Source organism: Mustela lutreola, chromosome 4 (genome assembly GCF_030435805.1).
Source record: "Mustela lutreola isolate mMusLut2 chromosome 4, mMusLut2.pri, whole genome shotgun sequence".
Lineage (NCBI taxonomy): Eukaryota > Metazoa > Chordata > Mammalia > Carnivora > Mustelidae > Mustela > Mustela lutreola.
Window position 1 is genome coordinate 7,249,532 of NC_081293.1, and position 24,561 is coordinate 7,274,092.

General features: G+C 56.0%; 1 protein-coding gene across 2 annotated transcripts in view; it reads right to left on the bottom strand.

Moving 5' to 3' along the window:
- The window catches only part of LHPP (phospholysine phosphohistidine inorganic pyrophosphate phosphatase), a 115,752-nt gene that overhangs the window by 44,802 nt on the left and 46,389 nt on the right, over positions 1 to 24,561 (bottom strand). Inside the window, exon 6 of one of the 2 annotated variants that reach the window (XM_059172898.1) lies at positions 23,285 to 23,376. The exons of the other annotated variant lie outside the window; for it this stretch is intronic. Within the exon in view, the coding sequence (XP_059028881.1) occupies positions 23,285 to 23,376 (92 nt within the window). The remainder of the gene's footprint in view (positions 1 to 23,284; positions 23,377 to 24,561) is intronic. 2 annotated transcript variants of the gene reach the window in all.

Below are 24,561 nucleotides of genomic sequence, written 5' to 3' on the forward strand. Positions count from 1 at the left end.
TGGCAACATGCCCCAGACCAACTAGTGGGACTCCCACCCCTCTGACCCCTCCAGAGTCAACTCCTGGGCCCTCGCCCCCCGGGGCCAGCCTGGCCTAGCTTCATTGCAGAACAGGAAGGACACCTGGCCCCGTCGATGGCCATGTGGGATGGTGGTGAGCCCACTGGCTGGGCAACGGCGAAGTCTTACAAGGTTCAAGCCCCACCCCACGACTGGCACCGCAGGTCCTCCTCTAGGAAATGGACTTTCAAAATGGACAGTGACTTACTCTACGAGATCACTTAGCTATGTATTCTTGCTTCTCCAATTCCTGGCGATCTGAGCACAAAGCAAACACAAGTAGCTACGCACTGACTCACTTTCCCAACATGAAGGGGGCTGGGGCGCATGCATTCTGAAGGCACGCCCGTGGGCTTCTGAGGCAGTGCACATGCGGGCCCCACAAGCATCATGGCTCGCGCAGCTGTCATCTGTGGAGCACCAGGCCCTGATCCACCAGTCGTGGCTGGCGGGCCTCTTTCCTTCCTTCAGCAGCTCAAAACCAGGTCTGGAGCGCATGCCAGGACCTCCTCGGCCTGGACACTGGGGATGAGAAAAGGAAGAAGCCCTGGTCTGGGGGTCCAGCTCCTCCTGGGCCACCACAGAGAAGGGTCTGTCACGAGAGCTGTGACCAGGACACGGATGAGGCCAGGATCCTTACGCAGGCCGGCCTCCAGCCTCACCTGCTGCAAAGCAATCTGCCGACATCTTCTGGTATCTTATTAGATTAGAGAACAAAACACAAGCATCTTCTCCAGGGAATAAACGAGACACAGGCCCTGTGGTCCGTCTTTGGCAAAATACAGATTTCTCATTTAAAAAAAAGCCTTTGTTTTCAAAACATACAATAAAAATGGAAGAGCATATAAATATGCAATTTAGAGAAGGAAAGAGAGTTAGTGACCAAAGAAGATGAAAAAAACCTTTAATCTCATTAGTAATCAGAGGCGCTAGCGTTTTTTCCATTAACAGAGACATTTCTGAGAGGCTGATGACACTGTTCACTGGTACGACCTGTCACTGAGAATGTCGAGGCACAGTGCTTGTGGTCCATGCGGATGGGGCGCCACAGACGTGGGGAAGGACTCTGCAGAAGCACCAAAAGCCTGAGAAGTCCACCCATCTTCTGACCCAGCAATTCCGTGTGCACCCAGAACGGGGGCTCGGGAACGCCCATAGTTTTATTGTCAACAAGAAAAATCATAATTATCACATGAAAGTTTTGAGAGAAGAAGCTAATAGTCACAAGAGAGATGCTCCTGCCTTGAGGCAACCAGAAAATAGGATAATATATGAAATGCCAGTATTCAGGCCCTGGACGACAGGCAGGGCAGGACTGTGGTCCCAGAGGAGGGGAGCAATGAGGCCAGCCCCCAAGCTGCCTCATGCAGAGAAAGGGGTCCATCCACGCTCCTCAGGGCCCTGTACCTCCCAACCTAGGCTGTGGGAAGGTCAGGTGACATGTCTACTGGTGTCCCCATCCTTGAAGGGCCCTCCAGAAGAGGGGGGTGCCTGGCTGACCCCACCACCACCACCACCCAGTAGGCCCTGGGCAAGGTCTCCGGGTGCACTTCTCATTCCTCCTGGAGAGGGCGCCCTCCCCCAGTGCTCTGTAGGCTCCTCCCTCTGGTCCCACCAGGGGATGCCACCTTGTGAGAGTGAGCGAAGAGGGAGGGAGCAGGAGGGAGCGGGGTGGGGAATGCAGCCCAGCCGAGCCTGATGGGTCCCTTCTCTTCCACGCAGGCCAAGAATCTGCATGACCATCCCCTCTCTCCACCCCACTGGCTGGCCCAGGAGAGAGTGAGCGAGCTGGTAGGAGAGAGAGCACAGTGGTGGTGAAAATGGCAGGGTTCAAATCCTGGCCCAGCCACTTCCATGCTGGACAAATTCAGACCAATGACTCAACCTCTCTGAGCCCATTTCATCATCTGTGGAAGGTGACTAGAAGGCCAGCTGCATCGAACTGCCGCCAGGATTCAGCAAATGAGTCTGCACAGTGCTTAGTCTGAGTCTCGCACAGTAGGTCCTCAACCTGTACTAACACTTGTTACTATAATCTGTCGCTATCTCCCTAAGGCATGTGCCACCCCTGACCAACCACCTGTTCCCACGGAGACAGACGTACTTGTGGGCCACGCTCCTCCACTGGAGAATCTAGTCCTGTCTGGCAATTTCGGCCAGAGGTGCAAAGTCTCTGGGGTCCAGAGACAGAAAGGTGTGCAGAAATGAAGAAATAAAGAAGGGAGAAGAGCCAGCACTGGACGTACACCAGACCAGAATCAGCGCCGTAGGGATAGTGGAGACCCCACCCTCCACCCCACTCCTGCCCCCAGCTGAGCCTGTCTCATCTGGCCCCTCCCCCACATGCACCCATCTGTCCCGGTGTCCTCCAGAGCTCCCGTCAGCAACAGTGATGACAACAGCAAGAGCAGCATTAGCCGAGCGCCTGCTGTAGATGGGCCTCTATGTCAAGTACTTCATGTACATTATTTTAGCCATCGTAGCCCCGTTACATAAACTGGCCTTGAAGTGGTTAATGAAATTCCACCTGCCCAAGTCAGACCAGCTGAAGTGGCAGCGGCAGGAGCCAGGCCCAGGTAGCTCAGGCCAGTAACAGCCCTGCCACCCTCCCTCCTAACACCAGCCTGAGGGCTCCCGGGGGCAGTGGAACCCCACCCGGCTACAGGAGCACCGGGCTCCCAGAGGACAGTGCTGCAAGGACAAAAGGAGGTCCCTGTCCCTCCCACAGTGCTGCTGCTTCCCTGGGCAGGAAAAGGACAGATTCCAGACAGATTAGCCTTCCGTAATCCTCTCCCCCGACCCCCCCACCAATCCAGGGGTAACTGCTTGCTGAAGCTGCCACTTATCTCCCACTCCAGATTTGGATTTGGGGGGGGGGGGGTCCTGGCAGACGGGCTTCTGTGCAGCTCACAAAGCTGATATTACCAGGAACTAGACCACATCCAGGAACAGGAGGAATCCTGGCACTAGCATGCAGAGCTACTGGACTTTTCCTGAGGTTGGGGAGGGATGGAGAGAGGAGGGGGTATGATCTGGAACATTCTGTATTAGGTTCCTTTTTCTGGACATACGGATTTAGAGGCCATGCAAAAGCCACAGGCAGTGAAGGGAATCTAGATTTCCTGGCTGGCTCATGGCCTCTGGGCACTGGCTGGGTTCCCCCGATCCTTGCATGCAGTCCCCCCACACCCACTAGGCCCAACTCCCCACCCTCAGGCAAAGAGCAGGGCAGTCCCACGGCACCTCTACCCCCAGGGCAGTGAAAAGGGCACGGGGTAGCCTGGCTGCAGGTGCAGGGGTGGGGCCGGAGGAAAGACCGAGGGTAGGACCCCTCCCCCCCGCCCACCAGAAACTTCGGAGGCTGGTTTTTAGTTCCACACATGAATTTCTCATTCTCTTTTTCCAAGAGCTGCTCTGCCCAGCTGAGTCTAGGAGCCAGAGCCCAAGCTGAGCCCTGGGGACAGCCAAGTCAGAGGCTCTGCCTCCCTTGGGGCTGCCGTCATCAGCCAGGTGCCTGCCGCAGAGCCCCAGGGTGGAAATGGCGGGCTCGGACCCCACCCCTGTGAGGCAGAGCACGAGCACTCGAGGCCTGAGAGGCAGAAGCCAAGAGCTTGCGGAGGCCACAGAGCGCAGAGCCAGCCTCATTATCAGCTCGGAAGGCCAGCTTAAAGGATATCCCAGTAATTGTGAGGTTTTTTGTAAATGTTAATTACAGCTGCCTTAATTAGCTCAGAACCCATTGATCTATGGATTATATTAGGTTTATAAGTGTAATTACCTTAACAGGCATATGGATTACAATTATGCTCCAATTAAACCCCAAGTGTATAGCATATAAATCAGCAAGGGGGTCCTCCTAATTCTTCAGGGTCGGGCTGTTAAAATGCTGGGGCTGGTCCTTCGCAGGCTCAGGGGCATTTGGGGGTTTGGAGGGAGGGGGAGAGGAGGCGGGAGGGGGAGGGGGGTGGTCCGCATGATCCCTGGCATTTTCCAAAGGACGGTGGCCACGCATCCAGTAGGTCTGGGCCTGATTTAGAAATGTCTGCTTTGGCGGTGAGCAGGGGCAGCAGGGCCCCAGCCTGCAAAGCGGTGTCTCCAGGATTAAGAACTGTGCTCAGCTTGGCCGCTGGAGCACCAGCAGCCCCACCACCCCATCCCCAGGCCCCTTTCTTCCCTCAAGGAGATCAGGACCTCATCAGCCTGTTAATATGACGCTCTGCCCCTCCAGGAAGACATGGTTTTCTCTCCTTACCTCTGCAGGGGGCTGATGAATATTATTAACCTGCTTTCCAGGGTGGCAAGTGAGGAGGCCACAGGACCAGAGGGGCACAGAGGGCAGGAGGGCAGGGTCCCCTCTTCTGACAGGGTGACAGAGTGCCAGGAACCCCTACCCAGCAGCCTGGGAAATGGGGTGACAAGGGGAACCATAAGGAAAGGCTCCACAGGACAGCCCAGCAGAGCAGGGGGAGAGGACAGGAAGTGCCCGCCAGTGGTGGAGGGGATGGGAAGGGTCCTAGGCCTCAGGATTCTGGACCTGCTTGCAGGGTGCTCCTACAACCTACAAGACCTCAGAGCAGGCAGCCAGGGGTGCAGCATCCTTGGACCCAGCACGGGGCTCAGCGGGGGCTAGAGTTGAGAGCCCCCTCCCGCGCCCCCCTTCCCAATCTGGGCCAAGCCACACTGCTCCCTGAGGACGCCTGCCAGGGTCTTCCCTGGGCCCCTCCCATGCCTGTCACAATTGGCTTTTACATCCGTGGTCTTTCTTCCCGTGGAGGCCAGGCCAACCCGGCGGGAACCACTGGCATCAGAAGACTACAGCTCTTCTGTCCCCTGGCAAAGGCAGCTCCTCCGGCCCAGGGCTCCAGGCCCCCTCTACCCACTTTGGCTCCTGTGGTTCTGAATCTCCTTCTCAGGACCATATCCCATGAGCTGGCCCTCCCTGCCCCGAGATGAGGGAGGGAAGTCTGCTGGCCCCTGGAACATGCAGTGTGAGAGAATGGCCCACGGGGAGGTAGTGGGGGGACTCAGGGGGACCCCACACCTCTGGGGATAGGCCAGCTGGTCATCGGTCAACCTGCCTTCCCCTCCCCTTGGTCTCCGAGGCGGGTGGGCGATGGAACTGGGGAGGGGCTGTCTCCTTGGGAACTCCGAGGGACAGATGGGCACGGATGCAGGCATGAGGACGGTGAAAACCAGCATCAGGGGAGGTGACGGTTCCTGTGGTCCCATTTTACAGATGGGTTATGTAGAAATGGAGGCACAGCGAGGTCACACAGAGAACCCAAGACTGCAAGTTACTCAGTGGCAGACCGGGGGTCTTCATGCAGACTGCCAGGCTCCGGAGCTGGGCTCTAGGACCCCACCTGGTCCACGTCCCTCTGTGGGGCACAGGGCTGGTCGCTCGCTGCTGAGGATGGACATGACCCCAGGGCACAGAGGTGGTGGCAGAGCAGGGAGCAAGCAGTTCAGCTCTCCGATTTGTGCGTGCAGGCTGGGCCCCTCCTTGCCACCCCAGCTTCCCGCTCCCCAAGCTGGGCCTCCAGAGCCCCTTTCCCAGAGTCTCAGCCTGGAGAGGGGAAGTATGTCTGTCTCCTGCCCGGTCAGTGAATGTGAGGAAAAGTTGTGTGTGTGTGTGTGTGTGTGTGTGTGCGCGACAGAGAGAGATCACAAGTAGGCAGAGAGGCAGGCAGAGAGAGAGGAGGAAACAGGCTCCCTGCTGAGCAGAGAGCCCGATGTGGGACTCGATCCCAGGACCCTGAGATCATGACCTGAGCCGAAGGCAGCGGCTTAACCCACTGAGCCACCCAGGCGCCCTCTTTTTTATTTTTTTAAAGATTTTATTTATTTATTTGTTTTTAAAAGATTTTATTTATTTATTTGACAGACAGAGATCACAAGTAGGCAGAGAGGCAGGCAGAGAGAGAGGAAGGGAAGGAGGCTCCCTGCAGAGCAGAGAGCCCGATGCGGGGCTCAATCCTAGGACCCTGAGATCATGACCTGAGCCGAAGGCAGCGGCTTAACCCACTGAGCCACCCAGGCGCCCTCTTTTTTATTTTTTTAAAGATTTTATTTATTTATTTGTTTTTAAAAGATTTTATTTATTTATTTGACAGACAGAGATCACAAGTAGGCAGAGAGGCAGGCAGAGAGAGAGGAAGGGAAGGAGGCTCCCTGCAGAGCAGAGAGCCCGATGCGGGGCTCAATCCTAGGACCCTGAGATCATGACCTGAGCCAAAGGCGGAAGCTTTAACCCACTGATCCACCCAGGTGCCCCTCAAAGGCCATTTCTAAATTGAGGTAAAATTCACATAACATGGGTGGCCCAGATGGTTAAGTGTCTGCCTTCGGCTCAGGTCATGATTCAGGGTCCTAGGATCAAATCCCACATTGGGCTCCCTGCTCCTTGAGGAGCCTGCTTCTCCCTCTGCCTCTGCCTCTTTCTCTCTCTCTCTTTCACAAATAAAAAAATAAAATCTTTAAAAAAAAATTCACATAACACCAAATCCACCATTCAGTAACTTTTGGGACACTCACTGCATTACGTATCCATCACCATCTACTTCCAGAACATTTCATCACCCTAAAGGAAGCCTTGTACCCATGAAGCAGTCACTCACCAATCCTGGCTCCCCTGCAGCCCCTGGCAACCACGAATTACCTTCTATCTCCACAGATTTGCCTATTCTGGACATTTCTATAAACGGAACAACGCAACATGTGGCTTTTTTTGCATCTGGCTTCCTTCACTCGCACAACGTCTGCAAAGATCATCCGTGGCACGGCCTGCCCACAGGACCTTGTTCTCTTTTATGGTTGAACAACATTCTGTTGTGTGGGGAGGCCACACTGGCCACATTTTGTCTTCCCTGCATCAGCTGACGGACATCTGGGTTGTTTCCACTTTGGGGATATCATGAATAACGCTGCTCTAAGTACTGGTGTCCATGTTTTTGTTTGAACATATGTTTTCAATTCTTTTGAACCGAATTTTGTATTCATAAAACCCAATGTTGTATTTCTTTTTTTCTTCAAATGCCCCCCTTGTCCAAGCTCCTTAAACTTCAGGCCTTAAAAAACTTGGATTTATGCTGATACAAAGGCTGGTGGACCAGAAAGACAAAGATCGCACCTAAGAGCAGTGCCTACCGTGAGTCTGAGGATGGTTGGCTGCGTTCTTAGGTAAATAACTACCCTGAGGGTTGAGGCCACTGCTGGTGGAGTGTCCTGTCAGCCACGGGCGGCCAAAGGTGTGCCGATGGGAACAGAGGGTTACGAAAGGGATCCAGGCCAGCGATGGTGAGGAGGGGATGGCGTGGCTGGCTTGAAATCTCCAGGCGGGAGAGCCTAAGACTTGGCAGCCACAGGACAGGACAGAAGAGGAATTTAGGATGGCTCCGGACTTCTCCCGGCAACTTCTCGGGCACAAGTACAACAAAATAACTCACTGTCTTATTATTTAGCTAATAATTTGAGCAAATATTTGGCAGGTACATCCCAGTGCCTGGCAGGGGCCTAGCAGAGAACAGACCTTTGATAAATGCGAGTGGCCAGCTGCCAGGAACGGCGCAATGCGCGCAGCCCTCGGCCCGGCTCCAGGCACAGCAGGCACAGAGCGACCCTGTCCCTTAGCGGCCACCCAAGGTCAGGAGAGTGTGGCAGTCCAGTGGTGGCTCCCTTCCTCTGCACACTGCTCCGAGAGACACCCCCTGCAGACGCAGTGCCCCTCACAGAGCCCTATATACCTTGGACCTTTTCCCATCAAATGGAGGGAGGACAGACACCCAGCAACACCCCCAAGCATAACCCCCAAACAGACGCCACTACCGATGCCAGGATAACACCACATGGTCCAGCTGCCCAGCCAGCAGATGCCTCCCTTAAAAGGCTGACCATGAGAAAGAAGAGTACGTGTGCTACGATTCCCTTTATAGGAAGTTCCCGAACAGGCAAACTAATCTCTGCTGTTAGAGGTCATCAGGGTCATGGTTATCTCAGGGGGCAAAGTAACTGAAAGAGACCCAAGGGGGTCTGGGTCGGGGAGGCTGGCCTCGTTCTGCTTACACAGGTGTGTACACTTAATATAAGTGTGTTAAGTTTGTGTACCTAAGTTCTGTTCATTATTCTGTAGGTTACAAGTCAATATCAGTTTTTTTTAAAAAAACAGAAAAAGAATCCTGACCACCATAATGGGACGCTGGCCTAGACGCTAACAGTAGCCAGGGGTGTGTGGAGGCCGCTCACCACCCCATTAACCATCTTGAGAAAAAGGCCCTGAGCCCAGAAAGACTCTTCATTCCCAGACTCCAAAGTCTCAGCCTTCCTGGGGCATCTCTGCCTTCATTCCATTGGTAGGACTGCTTCTGACTGGGGTATGCAGTCCCGGGTGTGGGTGATGTGGCCTCAGGTGGTCCTGAGGGCGCACCCGGGGCTGGGGGACAGGCAGTGCCCTTCCCAGGTCAGTCATGACCTCAGGTCCCTATGGGGTAGGCACGAGTCAGGCAGACAGCTGGACCCCAGTGGGAAAACGCAGGTGGGCTGTGCCCATAGAAAGACCCATGAAAGTGTGGGGAGGCCAGGCAGGGGTAGGGAGGCCAAGCAAGGAGGCTGTCAGGAAAGTAGCATGCGTGGAGTCTGATGTGGGGCTTGATCTCACGACCCTGAACCAAAATCACACGTCAGATGCTTAACCAGCTGAGCCATCCAGGCACCCCTCATTGCTCCCATTTTAAAGATAAAGAAACTGGGGCCTGAAGGGACTGGGGCAGGATGGGAATGCAGACAGCAGCTCTGATGCTCTGCTGCCTCCCCTCCACCATCCCCAACCTGCACCCTGCAGAGCTCGGGAAGGGGGGTGGCATTTGGGTTTCAAGACAGTCAGTGAGCCACAGGGACCACTTGGGGGCCCTCTGGTATGCCTCGGGGCATGCCGCATTTCCTCAAATCATCCAGCTCCCCTGGAAAAGAGGCCGTGAATAAGCATTCTATACTAGAAGCCTGTGTGCCAAAGCTGCGGCAACCCTCTTCTCCAATTCCGTGAGGCCAGGCTAAAAATAACTCAATCCCTACAATATTTTGAGAAATCAAGTGCCTTAAAATGTCATGGAAGGTAGCACAAACTTCTTAGGAAGTGCTTCCTTCCTTCACCACGCCTCTGTTGCAAGAACTGAGAGGCAGTGAGCACGTGCCCTGGGGAGCATGTCCAGACCGCGGGATCCAGGCAGCTTTCCGATGGCTGTGAGAGCCAGGCACTTTGGAAGCCACACTGAGGCTTACTCTTCTGTAAGATGGGGTAGAAAAGGACTTAGAGAATTCCCAAGGGTCCCCCTACGTGTGAGTCTCCCAACAAATGGCACACCGGTCCCCAGAGCTGCACCGTCACCGGTCCCTTCCAGATCTGCATCGCAAACCCTTTGTGGGCAGCCGTGTGGCTCAAGGCAGACCTGTGTGGCCCTCAGCCTCCGGGGAGGGGGGTGATAGAGGCCTGTCTGCTGTTTCCTCTTGGGCTAGAAGGGCAGCCTGGTCTCCTGAAGCTGCTGGACATGTGTGTACCAGAGCCCTGCAGCCCCGCACCTCTTTCCCTCACACAGAACATTCTGGTGCAGTGAGAAGACAGGGCGAATGGGAGACCACGTTCTGGGATGGGCAAAGGCGGTGGTGGGGTCCACGGAGGCGAGGCCCGTGGACCGTAGGAAAAGCAAGAGCCAACAGCAGAGTGGGCCTAGACTTCCACATGGGGGTGGGGGTGTCACCCAGGAAGGGGGAATTGGAATGGGAGCGTCCACAAGAGGATTCAGCTCTGACACCCCCAATGTGTTCCTAGGCCCCCACAATACTCCCAGGCTCTGAGTTCCCAGGACCTCTCTCAGCAGCAGGGGACCAGAAAGGGCAGGTGGGGAAACTGAATCTGGGCACGCTCAGCCTAGATTGCAAATAGAGGATCTGGAGTCAGACACACCAGGTTCAACTCCCAGGCTGTTACTGTCCCTGATGCTCAAGTTTCTATTTAAAAACTATGTTTACCCTACAAGCTGGTTGCACAAAGGAGGAAAAGTGCCACAGCCAGCACCTGGTAAGTGCTGGATTATTCCAGAAAGATGGCTATTCTTGTCATTGTCTGAGAGATCAGAAAGCCCGAGCCAACCCCTGGAGGCCCTCAGCAGAGCCAGGAGGCAAAGTCCCGGCCCCCGGCTGCTCACGGCCCAGCCCACCCATCTCCCAGCAGCTGAAGGATACCAACAGCTTCCAGCATGGCCCATCAAGAGGCGCTGTCCAAACCAGCCCTTGCTGGATCAGACCCACTCCCCGGCTCGGAGCTGCAATGAAAGATTCGTTCTTAAATATCTCAGATTCCCGACAATCTTCTGCCAAATGGGGGCCTGTCCTGCTCCCTGCCTGCCTTCAGAGGGTCCCTTCCAGAGTGGCCCTGAAACCCTGAGCCTCCCCAGACCCTGGCTCGCAGAACCCTCCAGAGACTTCTGCTTTGGCTCCAGGACATGCCGGCTGAGCTCCCTGGAGTCCCAGGTTCCCTTGGCGTCCCCACACATTCCGCCCTCTGCCCCTAGGTCTGGGAGCAGGGGTGGGGGTGTTCTCAGGCCTGCGGAGAGGATCTGGAACACTAGGAGGCCCTGGTGAGCTTCCTTCCTGCAAGTGGAGAGGCAGGGCAGAAGTCTATTTTAAACTATTCTGCATAGGGGGACACCTGGGTGGCTCAGTCACCTGACTTCAGCTCAGGTCATTATCTCGGGGTCCTGGGATTGAGCCCTATGTTGGGCTCCCTCTGCCCCTCATCCTGCTCATTGCTCGTTCTCCCTCTCCCCGTCTCACTCTTAAGTACATAAATAAAATCTCAAAAAAAAAAAAAAAAAAAAAGCTATTTTGTATGATGCAGTGCCTGGGCCCAGTCAGTTAAGCAGCCAACTCGATTTCAGGTTATGCTGTCACAGTCGTGGGATTGAGCCTGAAGTCCAGTCCACGGTGGGTTTGGAGGCTGCTTAAGATTCTCTCTCTCCTCCTCCCTCTGCCCCCCCCAATAAAAATACAATATCCTTAAGCTATTTTATATGAAGACACTGGTGCTTCCCCTTCACTGGCAGGTTCTAAACCGGTTAACCTCTTCTTCCCTGCTGTCTTTGTTCTGGTTTGCCGGAACAAAACCAGGAATGTCTTCCACATGCGACCCAGATCCTGCCAGCCCCCAGACACAGTATCCATGAGACCCATGAAGCCTCTGGGCGGAATGCTGGGGAGGGAGACTAAGGGGCCCCTTGGGAGGCATAGCAGGGCAGGGACAGCAGGGGGACAAGGAGGGACAGCGGGGCCCATTCGGCTCTGAGCCGGGGCTGCACACACGGGCGGGGATGGGAAGGGCACCTCGGGGGCCCTGCGGCCAGGGCCCTGCCAACCCCCCAGTCAGCTCCTGGTCTGTCTCAGTCTCCACACCTGTAAAAGGGCAAGTGGGGTGGGGACAGAATCTGAAGATCCAGGCTCCCTGAAGCTTTTAAATGCTTCAAAGCAGCAGTGGCTAGGACACTAGGAATTCACAAGGAACCCGATACAGACAAGAGCTGCTCCAGCTGAATTAGGGGTCGGGTCGGGAAGCCACCTGGATCCCGCTAATTTCTGGGGACCAGAGCAGAACTGGGACATGAGGCCCCCCTGCCCGAGGATGCTGAGCCCACACTTTTTCTGCCCTACGGCTCAGAGCTCCTCTGGCTGCTGTGACTCAATCCTCCCAGCACCAGGCCCGCCTAGCAGGACTTCACAGCACAGGTCCCTGGTGGCTGACTCGATTTAAAAGTCCACCGGACTAATTTAAAATGGTGCAGAAACAGACAGAGAGACAGCAGTCACAGGTAACACTGCTCATGCCGGACCACGGGTTCAAAGGCCAGCTCTGAGCAGCTGTGCGAACCCAGGCAAGTCACTCAACCTCCCGAAATAATGAGTTAACCGTCCCATACAGTTGCTTTGAGGGTAGATTATCCCATTAGAGATCTTGTCTGGCTCAAGAGGTCCCCATCTGTGTTTTCCCAACAACCTTAGGAAGAAGACATGACTTACCACCTGTGGGGAGGAAGCTAACGCCCAGAGAGGTTAAGTAACCCACCCAAGGGTGAACAGCTGAGCTGCGTCACACCCCCAGGGCAGGTCCCAGAACCTGTGCGCTTACCCACCAGGCTCCAAAGACCAGGGCACATGAAAAAACACTCAGATTCCGTGGAAGTTTTTACTTGGAAGCATAGGCCTCACTGCGATGTGTACAGCCTGATCAATGAGCTCTTCCCAGCCCTGGGTCAGACCAAGCCCAAAGCCATGAGCGATCTCCGGTCAGGCACCAAGAAGGGAGGAGACAGGGCTCACGGCAGCTCACCTGTACCCAAGCATCCTGAAGGGCAGCCGTGTCATCTGTAAAATGCAGACGGAGAACAGAGAGGCAAACGAGCCCACGCAGGGTCACGTGCCTGCCCCGGGCCCCTGCGCCCAGGCTGGGACTGGTCAGGGTGAGAGACACCCATGCGGGCCTCCTGCCATCCTGGTGCCGCTTCTGACAGGCCACCACTGCCCCCTCCCTGCCATCAGCTCTCTTTACAATCCCACATTTCAACGACCAGAGAAAACGCTACAGAGCCGTGTAGAGAAGACCCAGGCCAGCCTGACGCCTGCCTCCAGGTGCTGAACTCCCCAGCATGGGGTGGAGGGGAGGGCAAGACAGCAACACGAATCCCCCAGCAGTGGCCGTCCAGGTAGTCCTATGAGGGGCATCTGCTCCTGAGACAAAGGTGACCCTGCCTCGGGCCTCTTCCTGCCGCCCACCACGTCTCAGTCATGCTTTGGGGCCTTTAAAGAAATCCTGCTGCAGCAAAGGGCTCTGCTCTAGCCAGTCAGCTGTCTCCAGGCTCCACACCCCAGGCCCAATTGGGTCCTCAGCCCCAATCCCTGAACTCCGTCATTCAGAGCCTGCAGTGTGTCCAGCCCTGTGCCCTCTTGGTGTAGGACATGGAGCAAACACAGTCCCTGCTGGCCAGGGGCTCCCCTGTGCTGCCGTCCTCACCCTGGACACCTCATCCCCCTGCCTTCTGCGTCAAACACACATTCCGCGCCCAGCACCGGACTGGGGACTCTTCTCCCCACACGCCGCTGCGCACTCAGGAGCTGCTCGCAAAGCCGAGCTGCCTTCCGGATGCACTCTGGGCGGCAGGAGCAGGCCGCCGAGCAATAGTGGGTCAACCTCCTGGCATGGGGGTCAGAGAGGCTGGGAGCACCACCTGCTCCTCCCCGCACAGTAAGCTGGGATACAGCCAACTGCATCCTCTTTAAAGAAAAGCCGACTTTTCCCATCAAGCATCCTTCCTTCGGGGTGAGGCTAGCCAAGCCCTGCCTGCCTGAGCAGCCAGAGAGACCATCGTGGCCGTACCTGGACTTTTCCCTCCCCCCACCTCAAGGCCATAAACTTCTGAGCAAGGCCAACCCTGCCCCCACACAAAGGGAAGGCCAGGAGCCAGCCTGTGAGAACATTCTGGTTACGTTCTCTAGGGGCAAATTTTCAAAGTGGTGCCGTGACTCATCCCAGCGCACGACCCCCATGATCCTACCCAGAATGAAGGGGGTTGGCTGAGCCTGACTTCAGGGATGCCCTTGGGCCTCTGGAGGGTCAGGCCAGCAGCCACGGGCCCTGCTGGGCTGTGCAGATGAGGAGACGAGGCATTCCACTGACCTCTCTCTGCAGCTGTGTGTTTACTGAGCCCTTCCTGTATCAGAGGTGCTCAGGACACAAAGGAAGCTTCCCTGTCCCAATCCCCACTTTACAGATGAGAAAGCTGGGCTCTTCCAGCTGGAAAGCGGCTGGGCCAGGGTGTGAGCCTGGGACTCCTCTCCAGGGAACATGGGCTCCGTCCCTGCAGCACCAACCCCAGGTGAGGGCCCGGGAGCAGCATCGAAGGGTCCCTCCTCCCATATGAGCACACACATGACACGGCAGGGCACTCATCCAGGCGCAGGGACAGCTAGGACACGTGCTGGCAACTTCCTGGGAGCTGCCTTCCTAGCCTGGGGTGGGGACCGTGGAGGAGTCCACTCCGTCCCCCGAAAACAGCACTTTCTCTGCCTACCATGGGGCCGGAAGGGGCCACAAACGTGAAAGTGGCTGGGAAGCCGGAGGGCCTCTCTCCCACTCAGTTTAACAAACGCAGAGTGCCCCCCACGTGCCGGGCATTGTGGGGAGAGTGAAACTGCAAAGACCCACCCGTTCGCTCAAGAAGCACGGAGGGAGAGAGCAGAGAGGCAGACGAGGCGGCCAGCGTCTGGGGTCTTCCCTCCTTCCTTGTGGGCAGGGAGCCCATGGCACCCAGGCCTGGGAGGGGGGCCGGGGCCCCCGGTCAGGAGGCTCTGGGGCAGCAGGTAGGACAGCATTCAGCGGCCCGGCAAGGTCAGGCTGGCTACATGCAAGGGGGCCGAGCAAACACACCAGTGGAGGGAGAATAATGTAAACCAGGTTTCTCCCCGTAAGAAAAGAAAGGTACAAATCTGCAAAGGCATCAGCAGGGCTGAATCCCAGGCTGTCGGCCTAGAGTCCGAGGTGGCGGGGAGAACGTGCTGTCTTTGAGAGACACAGATGCAGAGGTTCCGGTGGACGGATGTGTGAATGCACGAGGTCACGCATGCATACGTGTCCCACCTCCGTCCACGGAGAGGGTCAGAAAGCAGTGACACCCAGAGGCATGGGAAGAGCATCGAGTGCACTGGAGTTCGATTCTACCCACCACTATCCACTAAAAGGAACCAGGGCTCCTCAAGAAATGGCCAGCTCCAGGGCTGAGGCAAAACACTGTTTTGTGCCAGAAAACTAAGGAGGGGCTCCAAGAATGACGGGATGGGCCAAAAAGCCACACCACCAGCTGGAAAGACGGCCACCGGCCACATCGGGGATGCTGTGAGCCTCAAAATAAATTCTGATGGTAACAGATTATAACCCATCAAACTAAACAGAATTCCATACATCCACACTGGTTGAAGTGAGTGGAGAGAAGAAAATCTTCTTCTTTACTGTAGATTGCCAACAACAAGCGTAAGAACGCAAAGATGGAATGGCTTCGGCAGGCATCACAGAAGCAGCAACAGACATCAGAGCAGAGAAGCAGAGCGAGGAGAGGGATTTCTCAGCCTCCATGTAGCCCCCACAAAGGGTCATAAGTCCCAAAGGGAAGAAAGCTCGGAAGTTTGCACAACTTTAAGACACTCACCATCGTAACTGACGTTGCCACCACCAACAGCGGGGCAGACGGACACCCCTCGCCTCCTGACAGGACGCCCTGAGCAGCACTTCTGTGACAGTCCGGCCCACAGTGTGCGACCCAGGTCACATCACGAGGAAGCACCAGGTAAAGCGCATGTCCTAGGCTCCTCAAGGGGGTCAGTGTCCTGAGAGCCGAGGGGAGGCCGGCGAAGCGGCCCAGACCAACGAGGCGGTCTCGAGAGAGGCCCATGGAGCTGCCTGTCCTGGACCGACGCTCCTCGCTGCGAAGGACGTCAGGGACCGACGGGGGAAGCCTGGCCAGGTCTGGCCCCAGGGGACAGGTACGTGCAATTGTTTTCTATTCTGGAAACCTCACGAATGGTTTGGAAAATAAGAAGCCAGGGGAAGCCGAGAGAGTGCCTGGTAGTTCTCCTGGAGGTGAGGTGTGTTTGGGCCCTGGCGTGGGCTCTGTCATGGGCTTCCGCTGGCCACAGGTTACTCCTGCCCGTGAGACCGTCCGGCTGCTCCTCCGAGCTCCCCACAGGAAGCCCGGGGGGTGCCCTCACGGCCCTTCCATGTGGAGGACTCTGGGAATTCCTTCATGAGGGAAGGCCTCCAAGTCAGCAGGACTCGGGTGAGGAAGGGGCGGCGGCAGAGGCGGAAGGCACAGCGTGAACGAAGGCCTGGAGATGGGACAGGGCCCTGGGGGCTGGAGGGCCCGGAGGGCCGCCTCCTCAAGGGGGCACCCGGCCTCTTGTGCTTGCAGGTGCGGCTGGGAGGCCCCCTCAAGCTCGGAGACTCGAGGGTCTCAGGCTCCTCTCCCCTGAGAAGGTGCCAGATGGAAAAGGGGAAAAGGCCTGGCGAGCTGATGTGAGGCTGCTCCACCTGCTTTAACTCCGGGGGCCCCAGCGGCCAGGAGGCTCTTGCCACAGCAGCAGCAGCGAAACCCGAAGACCCAGCACCTCCATGTTTCCCAGGCCTTGGTGACCCTGCCTGTGGGGGCAGCAGAGGATGGCGAGGGCCTGGAGGGAAGGCCGGACGCCCAGGCCTGCTGCCCCAGTCCCAGCACAGACACACAGCTGCTGCGAGGAAGAGCGGGCACGCAAGCGGGTGTGGCCGGCATGTGGGCTGGGCGGGCGTGAGTGTGAGTGTGCCAGCAGGCCCATGTGTGCCGTCTGAGGGGGCCTGGGTGTGAGTGTGTTTGGGAGGGAGCCTGCGTGTGGATATGTGTGTGCGTGTGTGGCCTGGATATATACGCGTGAGGGTGTGGGACCTGGGCGTGAGTCTGGTGTGAGTGTGGGACCTGGGCGTGAGTGTGTGGGACAGAGAGGTCACCCGTGAGCTGGTGTGCATCCGGCCCCTCCCCGGACCCGGCGCAGGGCGCCCTCTAGCGGCCGCAGCAGCAGGCAGCGCAGGGGGAAGGGAAAATGAAAGCGGACCCTGCCAGACCTGGGCGGAGGCGCCACGCCCAAGACCGCCGGGAGGGTGTGAGAACAGGAAGGAAGAGCCCAGGGGTGAACCTGGAGGAGAACAGAGAGGAGGCCAGGCTGCACCTTCCCCTGGGGTCCCGCCCAGGGGAGCAGTGAGTTGTCATAGTGACCGTGACTGTCTTAGATGACAGGTTGGCTTGGCCCTTCAGCTGGGAGAGCCCCAAGACGGTCTTCTGACGGCCCCTCTCCAGCTAGGGCTGGCTCAGGGCTCTCCGCCAGAGACACACCCAACCCCCCACCCTGCTCTGGGGTCTACAGTCTGCAATGCCAGAGAAGACAGCCCTGAGCACCCCCTCCGTGCTGGGGAGGCTGGGATGCCCCCCTTGAGTGCCTGCCACTCTTCCACAGATCAAAATGTGTGTGTGTGTGAGCTGGTGTGTAGGGTATGTGTGTAAGCGGATATGTGTGTGTGAGCTGGTGTGTAGGGTGTATGTGATCTGGTGTGTAGGATATGTGTGTGTAAGCCGGTGTAGGGGGGTATGCATGTGTATTTGTTGTTATGTAGGGTGTGTGTGTGTGTGTGTAAGCCAGTGTGTAGGGGGTATGCCTGTGTGTAAGCTGGTATGTAGGGATATGCGTGTGTGCATGTGTAAGCTGGTGTGTAGGGTGAAATGAGGCCACCCCCTGCTGGCCCCCAGGAGGGAATGCCACGGGGAGGTCGCAGACAGCTGCGCACGTGTGGTGGCCCAGAGAAGGCACTGCTTTCACCGCCAAAGGGATGGGAGCCCCCTGCCCTGACCCCTTCTAGATAAAACACCTCAGGGGGAGCAGAACGCACCTTGGATGTGTTGCATCCTAAGGGGAGGCAGAAGGAACTGGGGGAGCTGTCACTGGGCCAGCCCCAGTCTGGGCGGTGGGAAACTTCCCTACGCAGAGACCTCTGGGCGGTGATTTAGTCTTGTGAGCGAGAAGGGGTCCTCCCTGGGCACTGGGACTCAGGGGACAGCTGCCCGCAGGCTTGAGGATGTTGGGGTACTTGGGTTGGTTTCTGTTTGTGAACTAATGAAGCTATACTTATTTTTTTGAAAGAGAGAGAGAGCGAGCACAAGCGAGTACAAGCAGGAGACGGGGACCAGGGGCAGAGGGAAAGAGGGAAGCAGGCTCCAGGCTCAATGCGGAGCCCGACACAGGCCTCCATCTCACGACCCTGAGATCAGGACCGGAGCCAAAATCAAGAGTTGGACACTTAACCGACCGGGCCGCCCAGGCACCCCTGAAGTTGTACTTTCGGGAGGTTTTCATTTTTTGGAATCTTCCAAATTCACACACCTGTGGGCAGGGTGCACAAGTGTACTTTAAAAAAAATAACTCTTGTTTGGAGTCTCATCCTAAGATACTGAGAAGACACTTAACTAAATGCTCTGTGACAATCAGATGTCCTTCCTTCCAGGCTCCTCGCTACTCGGCCGTCTACACACCTGCGTGTAGCTCTGCCTGTGGTTTTCCCGGCCGGGCTCCAGCCCTGGCAGTAACAGCCCCGGACCTGGAGCAGGAGGTCACAGGCCGGGCGGAATCGGAGGCCTGAAGGACAGGGCCTCAGCTTCCGCCTCCACAAGCAGGGACTGTGGCACTAACTGTGTCTGTCAGTGGGGACACAGGACCAGCCCCTGGGCTCGTCCCACGGACCAGAAGCACGGAGACCTGACTCCGCGTCAGCAGCCTCAGGAAGGATTCAAGGCTTCTTGTCGCCCCGGCCTCTGGCTGCTGCTGCCCCTTCTTCAGCCTCCCCAGAAGGAGGTCCGCCAGCCTCTGTGGGTCATCTCTAGTGACAGGCAGCTCATTCTATGTCGAGACGGCTCTGGCAAACCTTTGTGGGCAGTTCCCTCTGAGCTTAAATGAGGTGCTTTCCAACACATTCTAGAGCAGGGAGAAAGCCAGTGGTGCTAAGCTGAAGGCCATTGTGGAGGTCTCTTTCTGCCCTTTGAAAAGGGCAGCATGGGGACCTATCAGCATGTAAAGACAGGGGAACCCTGGGGCAAGCTCCCCAGTGGGCATATCTCAGAAAGAAGCCCACATGGCTGACCAGCCAGGGAGAGCTCGGAGGCTGGAGGGATGGAAGCTGAGGTACCCCCGGACCCCTTGCTCTACTGCTCACAAAACTCCTAATTCAATGGCCCACTTTTTCCAAAAAGGCCAGAGGAGGCGTCGGCTTCAGGCAGTGCTAGATCCAGATGCTCTAATCAGGTCACCACAATCTCTCTCTCCCCATCTCCACACTCCGCTTTGACCTTCGATCAGGATTCTCTCTGGGGTGCCAGAGATGGCCACTGGAACTTCCTGGCTTACGCCTCACCGGCCATTTTCCTAAAGGTTCTGGAAAATCCTGGGCTAACTCACCAGCCGACTTAGATCACAACCCCAGCAACTGTGGCCAGGAGCTCTGCATGCTTCAGACTGGCCAAGCCTGAGTCCCTTGCCCAGGCCTGTACCTGCCAAGGTGCTGGGGTGGACAAGGGTGACCCCAAAGAAACACAAGGATCACACCCAGCACAGGCAGAAACAAAAGGTGCCCAGCACCCCACCCTGTTTATGTACTACGGCCCTTCAGAATGCCCGCAACCACGGTACGTCTAAGTTTTTTCACCCGTAAGAGGAATTCTAGCCCCCTTGGGAGCAACATCACCCCTACCGGGCATGCATGGGCTAAAGTGAGGAGCCACTGTCCCCCACCACCAGCCAATCAAAGAGCAAGTAAACCAAGCAGGTGTGGAGGAAGGCCAACCCAGGCAAAGCCGGAGGGCAAGGCCAAGAGGGGTGTGTCCGGCCCCCCACCCACCCTGCCTCTCCCACCCTGGCAGCCAGTGACCTCACCACCCATGCCCATCACCACCTCTGCCTCTCCCATGCCTTCTCACCCGAGGCCCCTGTGGGTCCCTCCCCACTTCCCAGGGGCGCCCAGCATCCGGGTGGACTGGAATACTGGGAGCTGACACTCCCCAAGGCCCCTAAGCCTGGAAACTAGGAACACCACAGGCCTCCCCTTCAAAACAGCCCTGGAGAAGAGGCTGGAAGCAAGAGGGGCCCTGCCCATGGCAGGCGGAGCAGAAGTGGTCCCACACGACCACCGTGGGAGTCCCGCATCACCTGCTGGGTCATATGCACTCCCCACAACGCTGCAATTCCAACTTACGCAAACTTCCCCTACGAGGACCATGCCCACGTGCCCAGGAACACGGATCAGACGTTCCTGGCAGCACTTCAAAGAATGGCCACACCAGGACCCACCCAAGTGTCCCCAGCAGGGAAGGGGAGGAATGGGGCATATTCACAACACGGATGCAGGACCACCAGGTTAAACCACTTATGCTCCGTGAAACATGCGGTAACTCCAGACAAAGCTCAGCTCAGGAAGACCCGACTGCATTCTGGAGGGAAGTTGACCCACACGGGAGAGCCAGAGAACACCATGAAGTGGTTCCCAAGCAGGGTGCCATGGAGGCCTCCGTGGCTTCCCAGCCCCATGGGGCCCAGAGCACATGGTTTCTCTAGCTGTCCTTTGGGGCCTGTGTGTCGCGAGTGCCATCTGCAGGGGAAAGGGGGAGGTGCAGTTCCCCCCTCCCCACTCCTTTTTTTTTTTTTTTTTTAAAGACTTTATTTATTTATTTGACAGAGAGAAATCACAAGTAGGTAGAGAGGCAGGCAGAGAGAGAGAGGGAAGCAGGCTCCCTGCTGAGCAGAGAGCCCGATGCGGGACTCGATCCCAGGACCCTGAGATCATGACCTGAGCCGAAGGCAGCGGCTTAACCACTGAGCCACCCAGGCGCCCCCCCCTCCCCACTCCTTACAGAAATGCACGGAGCAATGGGACCCAGGGAAGCGAACAAGAACTTTCTAGCAGCTACACTGACAAAAATAAGAATAAGCAGGTGAAATTAACGTAAGATGTCAGCCTCTGCACATGTAATCGGGATACAACACAACAAATGAGCTTTTTCACATTTTTTGTCTCCCCTTCAGTCTTTAGATCTGTATTCCGTACTTCGAGCACATCCGACTGAGACCAGCCACAGTTCAAGGCAGCCTGTGGCCCCCGCACTCAGCAGCACAGCTCTAGAGTGGCCAGTGACAGAGAGATCCCCACCCACTCTCCCGCGCAGAGAACCTGGCCCCCATCTTAGCCGGCTGGCTCACTGGCTGCCTTACCTGCACCAGAGCGCCTCTCACTTCGGCCTGCACACCAACAAGGGCAGATTCACATCCTTATGATGAACAACAAGATAGAAAACTGCACCACCTTCCAGAAAAGACAGACTAAGCCCCAGCCTCGGTGCTCAAGGCCAGGTGAGGCTCTGCCTGGAGAGGAGACAGTATCACAGACACCATCAGCTTCACCCACCCCTGCTAAAAGCCCGCCAGGCGTCAGGCACCAAATGGTATCTGCATCTCCTGAGGCGTTTAAAATAAGTTAGTGTGGCCACGGAAAGATGCCATCGAACACCGTCCAAGGAAGTAGCAAGTTGTATAGTAATATAATGCTGTTTTCATAAAAAGATCTTTATATATATATATATATATATATATACACACACACACACATATATACATATACATATATAAAAGCATGCACATGTATATACACACATATGTTTATGTGTATGTATATATATATGTGTATATGTATATATAAAAACATGCACATGTACACAAACACACACACCCATGTGTGTACCAAATGTTTATCTACACACAGTGAGCAGCCTAGAAGGGTCTGGCCAACTGTTGATGAGGTTGATGTCCCTGGAAGATGGCATTGGGGGGACTCTGAAAAGCGCCAGCCCCAGCCCCAGGACAGGAGCAGCACCTTGCAGCAGGGGCGGCACCGTGCAACAGAGCGTCCACCAGACAGTGGCCAACCCCCCGGCTCAGCGACAGGCCTGGGCTCTGCACCTTTAAGGATCGGTGGAATTAGGGCCCTTGGAGCTCCAGGCTGCTCTCCTGAAATGCTTCCGAGGTTGGTGGGTGGTGTCTCCCTTACTTCCTTAGGCCAGACATAGCCAAGCGGACCCAGAAAACGCTCCCTTTGAGGGCCGATATTTCAGCTGTGCCAGGAGCTCGAAGAGAGCTGCCAGTGCCCTGGGAGGGTCCAGGCCGTGGCCGGAAGGGACTTTCTGGCCGCAGATTCCACCCGCACCGAGCCTCCCTCACACACCTTGTGTCCACCCCAAACCACAGGTCTCCTGGGTCTCACACACGAGAGAGGGGCTGCACAGTGAGTAGGACCTTCTACTCCATTTCCCTACCGTGGTTTGTTTTTGTTTTTATTTTTTGTTTTTGTCTTTTTAAGATTTATTTTATTTTATTTAAGATTTTATTTATTTATTTGACAGACAGAGATCACAAGTAGGCAGAGAGGCAGGCAGAGAGAGAGGAGGAAGCAGGGTCCCTGCTGAGCAGAGAGCCCGATGTGGGACTCGATCCCAGGACCCTGAGATCATGACCTGAGCCGAAGGCAGCGGCTTAACCCACTGAGCCACCCAGGCGCCCCTTAAGATTTATTTTAAAGAGAGAACAAATGTGACTGGGGGGAGGGGCAGAGGGAGAGAATCTCGAGCAGATGCCCCACTAAGCAGGGAGCCCAACACAGGGCTCAGTCTCATGACCCAAGATCATGATCAGAGCTAAAACCAAGAGTAGGACACCCAACCGACTGAGCCACCCAGATGTCCCACTTCTCTGACCCCGTTAAGCAGATCACTCAGGACAGATGCCACCCTCCTCTCCCCCGCCTCCCCACTCCCACCACCAATCCAAGTACCCCTGGGTAACCATATTTTAGCCAAGTCTCTCCAGCAGCTACAAAATTATATTGAACAGCCACAATCAAACCCGTCCAGAAAACACAAGCCAATACTCTGATGTCTAAGACACCCTCCACAAGCCAAACCCCGAAACCGCAGGGCACTTCCCCATGCCCACGCCCTGACCTAAGAAGTGTCACTGGGGACCCGCCAGAGACTAGGCTGCACTTCTGACCCAGGAGATTAACACAAGCTCCTCTGGAGACCAAGGTTTGGTTCCAAGGGGTCCCTGACCGAGGAAGGACCTGCTCTCTCGAGGTTCCCTGTCTCCCACAAACAGACATGGCAGAGCCCCAGACGGAGGGCGACCAGGAGGGGCACCGGCTGGAAGCTCCAGGGGCAGGGCAGGCTCTGACCACTTTGCCCAAATGAGCATGGCCCCAATGCAGCCCAACCTGCTGTGGCCGGGGACAGCTTGGAGCCTTGCTCTTTCTTTCCAAGCTCCACCCTATTCGAACCCCAGTTTTCAGTCTTGGATCCTGTAGCAAAAGCGCTTTACTTGACCACTCCTGAGACGAAAAGGTCAGCGAGGCCTGATCTTAGGGCACACTTACACAGAGGTCAGCAGATGTCCACATACCATTCTTTTTGGAAAGAACAACCCCCTTTATTTGGGGGAAAAAAACAAAACAAAAACACGGGACACCCCCGGAATCCACGGAGGAAGGCAGACAGATGAACCTGACCACGAGCGGGGCACTCACCTGAATTTTCCCGTCCGCACCTGCAGGGCCCTCATTCCGCACCGCTGGGCACCGCCAACATCTCCCACGATATCGTCTCCGATCATGATGGCCTGCCGGGCAGACACATGAGCTCAGAAGTGATGTCAGGAAAGTTTATTCTGTGCTCCTTCATCTTTTCTGACATAATCAAGCGCATGATTTGATGCTTAAAACCACCACCATACAAATTAAACAAGGCAGTTTTGTCATGGTATTGATTCAAAGTCAACCTACCTTGAATATATCTCCCACTGCACCCCTCTATTCCCCGCCCAACAGCCAAGGGGCTCTAACAGCGCATACGTAGGCAACGTGAAATCAACCCACAGGGGTTGAAACGACACAGTGTCACAGGGATGTGTGGGGAGGCCGACCCTGTCTTGCCTCTCCTCCAACACAGGCTCCATTTTACCTGCAGCCAAATGCTCTACCCAGGAGCCAACCACTAGTTCTGTGAAAACTGACTAAATTTCTGCAAACCTTCGTAGCTCACAGTTTAGGAGGTCTTGCTTTCAATAATGAAGGTATTACTACAAAAGCCAAACTAACGTGCAAACAAACACACACACACACACACAAAGGAAATGCTTGCAGCCTGGCTGTCATTTCAAAAAGCATCTTGTGGGATATACTCTCCCACCCAAAACGGCCAGAAAACCAAAGAGACTAGAAGAAACAACAGTTTTTGAGTCGCTGGACATCAAGCAGTGAAGGACAGTGATTTGAGACACTGGAAACATAAGGGGAGTCCGGCTTCCAGACTGTGGGTGCAGGGCGGGACCACACAAAGGCTGGCAGCCTCCTGGAATTGAGGACAAAGCTAGGCGCTGGGAGACTGAGGCAGCTGAAGTTCCCAGGATGGAGTGTCAGAGAGGAGGAGGCCACCCTAGAGAGAGAGGACGGGCGCAGATATGCAGAGCGTCCCTCTGAATGAGGCAGCATTCGTAGACCGCTGATCAGCACACGTGAGTGAGGAAACCACCCGAGGCCAGGGAAAGAATCACTCTGGAAAATGAAAGAAAACACCACCCAGACCTCACATGGGGGTGGGAATAGTGCCTGTTTCCACCAGCCAGACTGGAAAGTCTCATAATGCGTGGGGCACTGAGTTGCGTTCTCAGAAGCACCTTGCCTCAGAGTGGGGAGTAATTAGCCTTAGACCAAACCCTGCTCTGGGGCTGACTCCCAAATTTTAAAGCAAGCTCTGGAAAGATCCAACTGTTTCCAAGCTGTTTAACTACATCCCAGAACAAAAT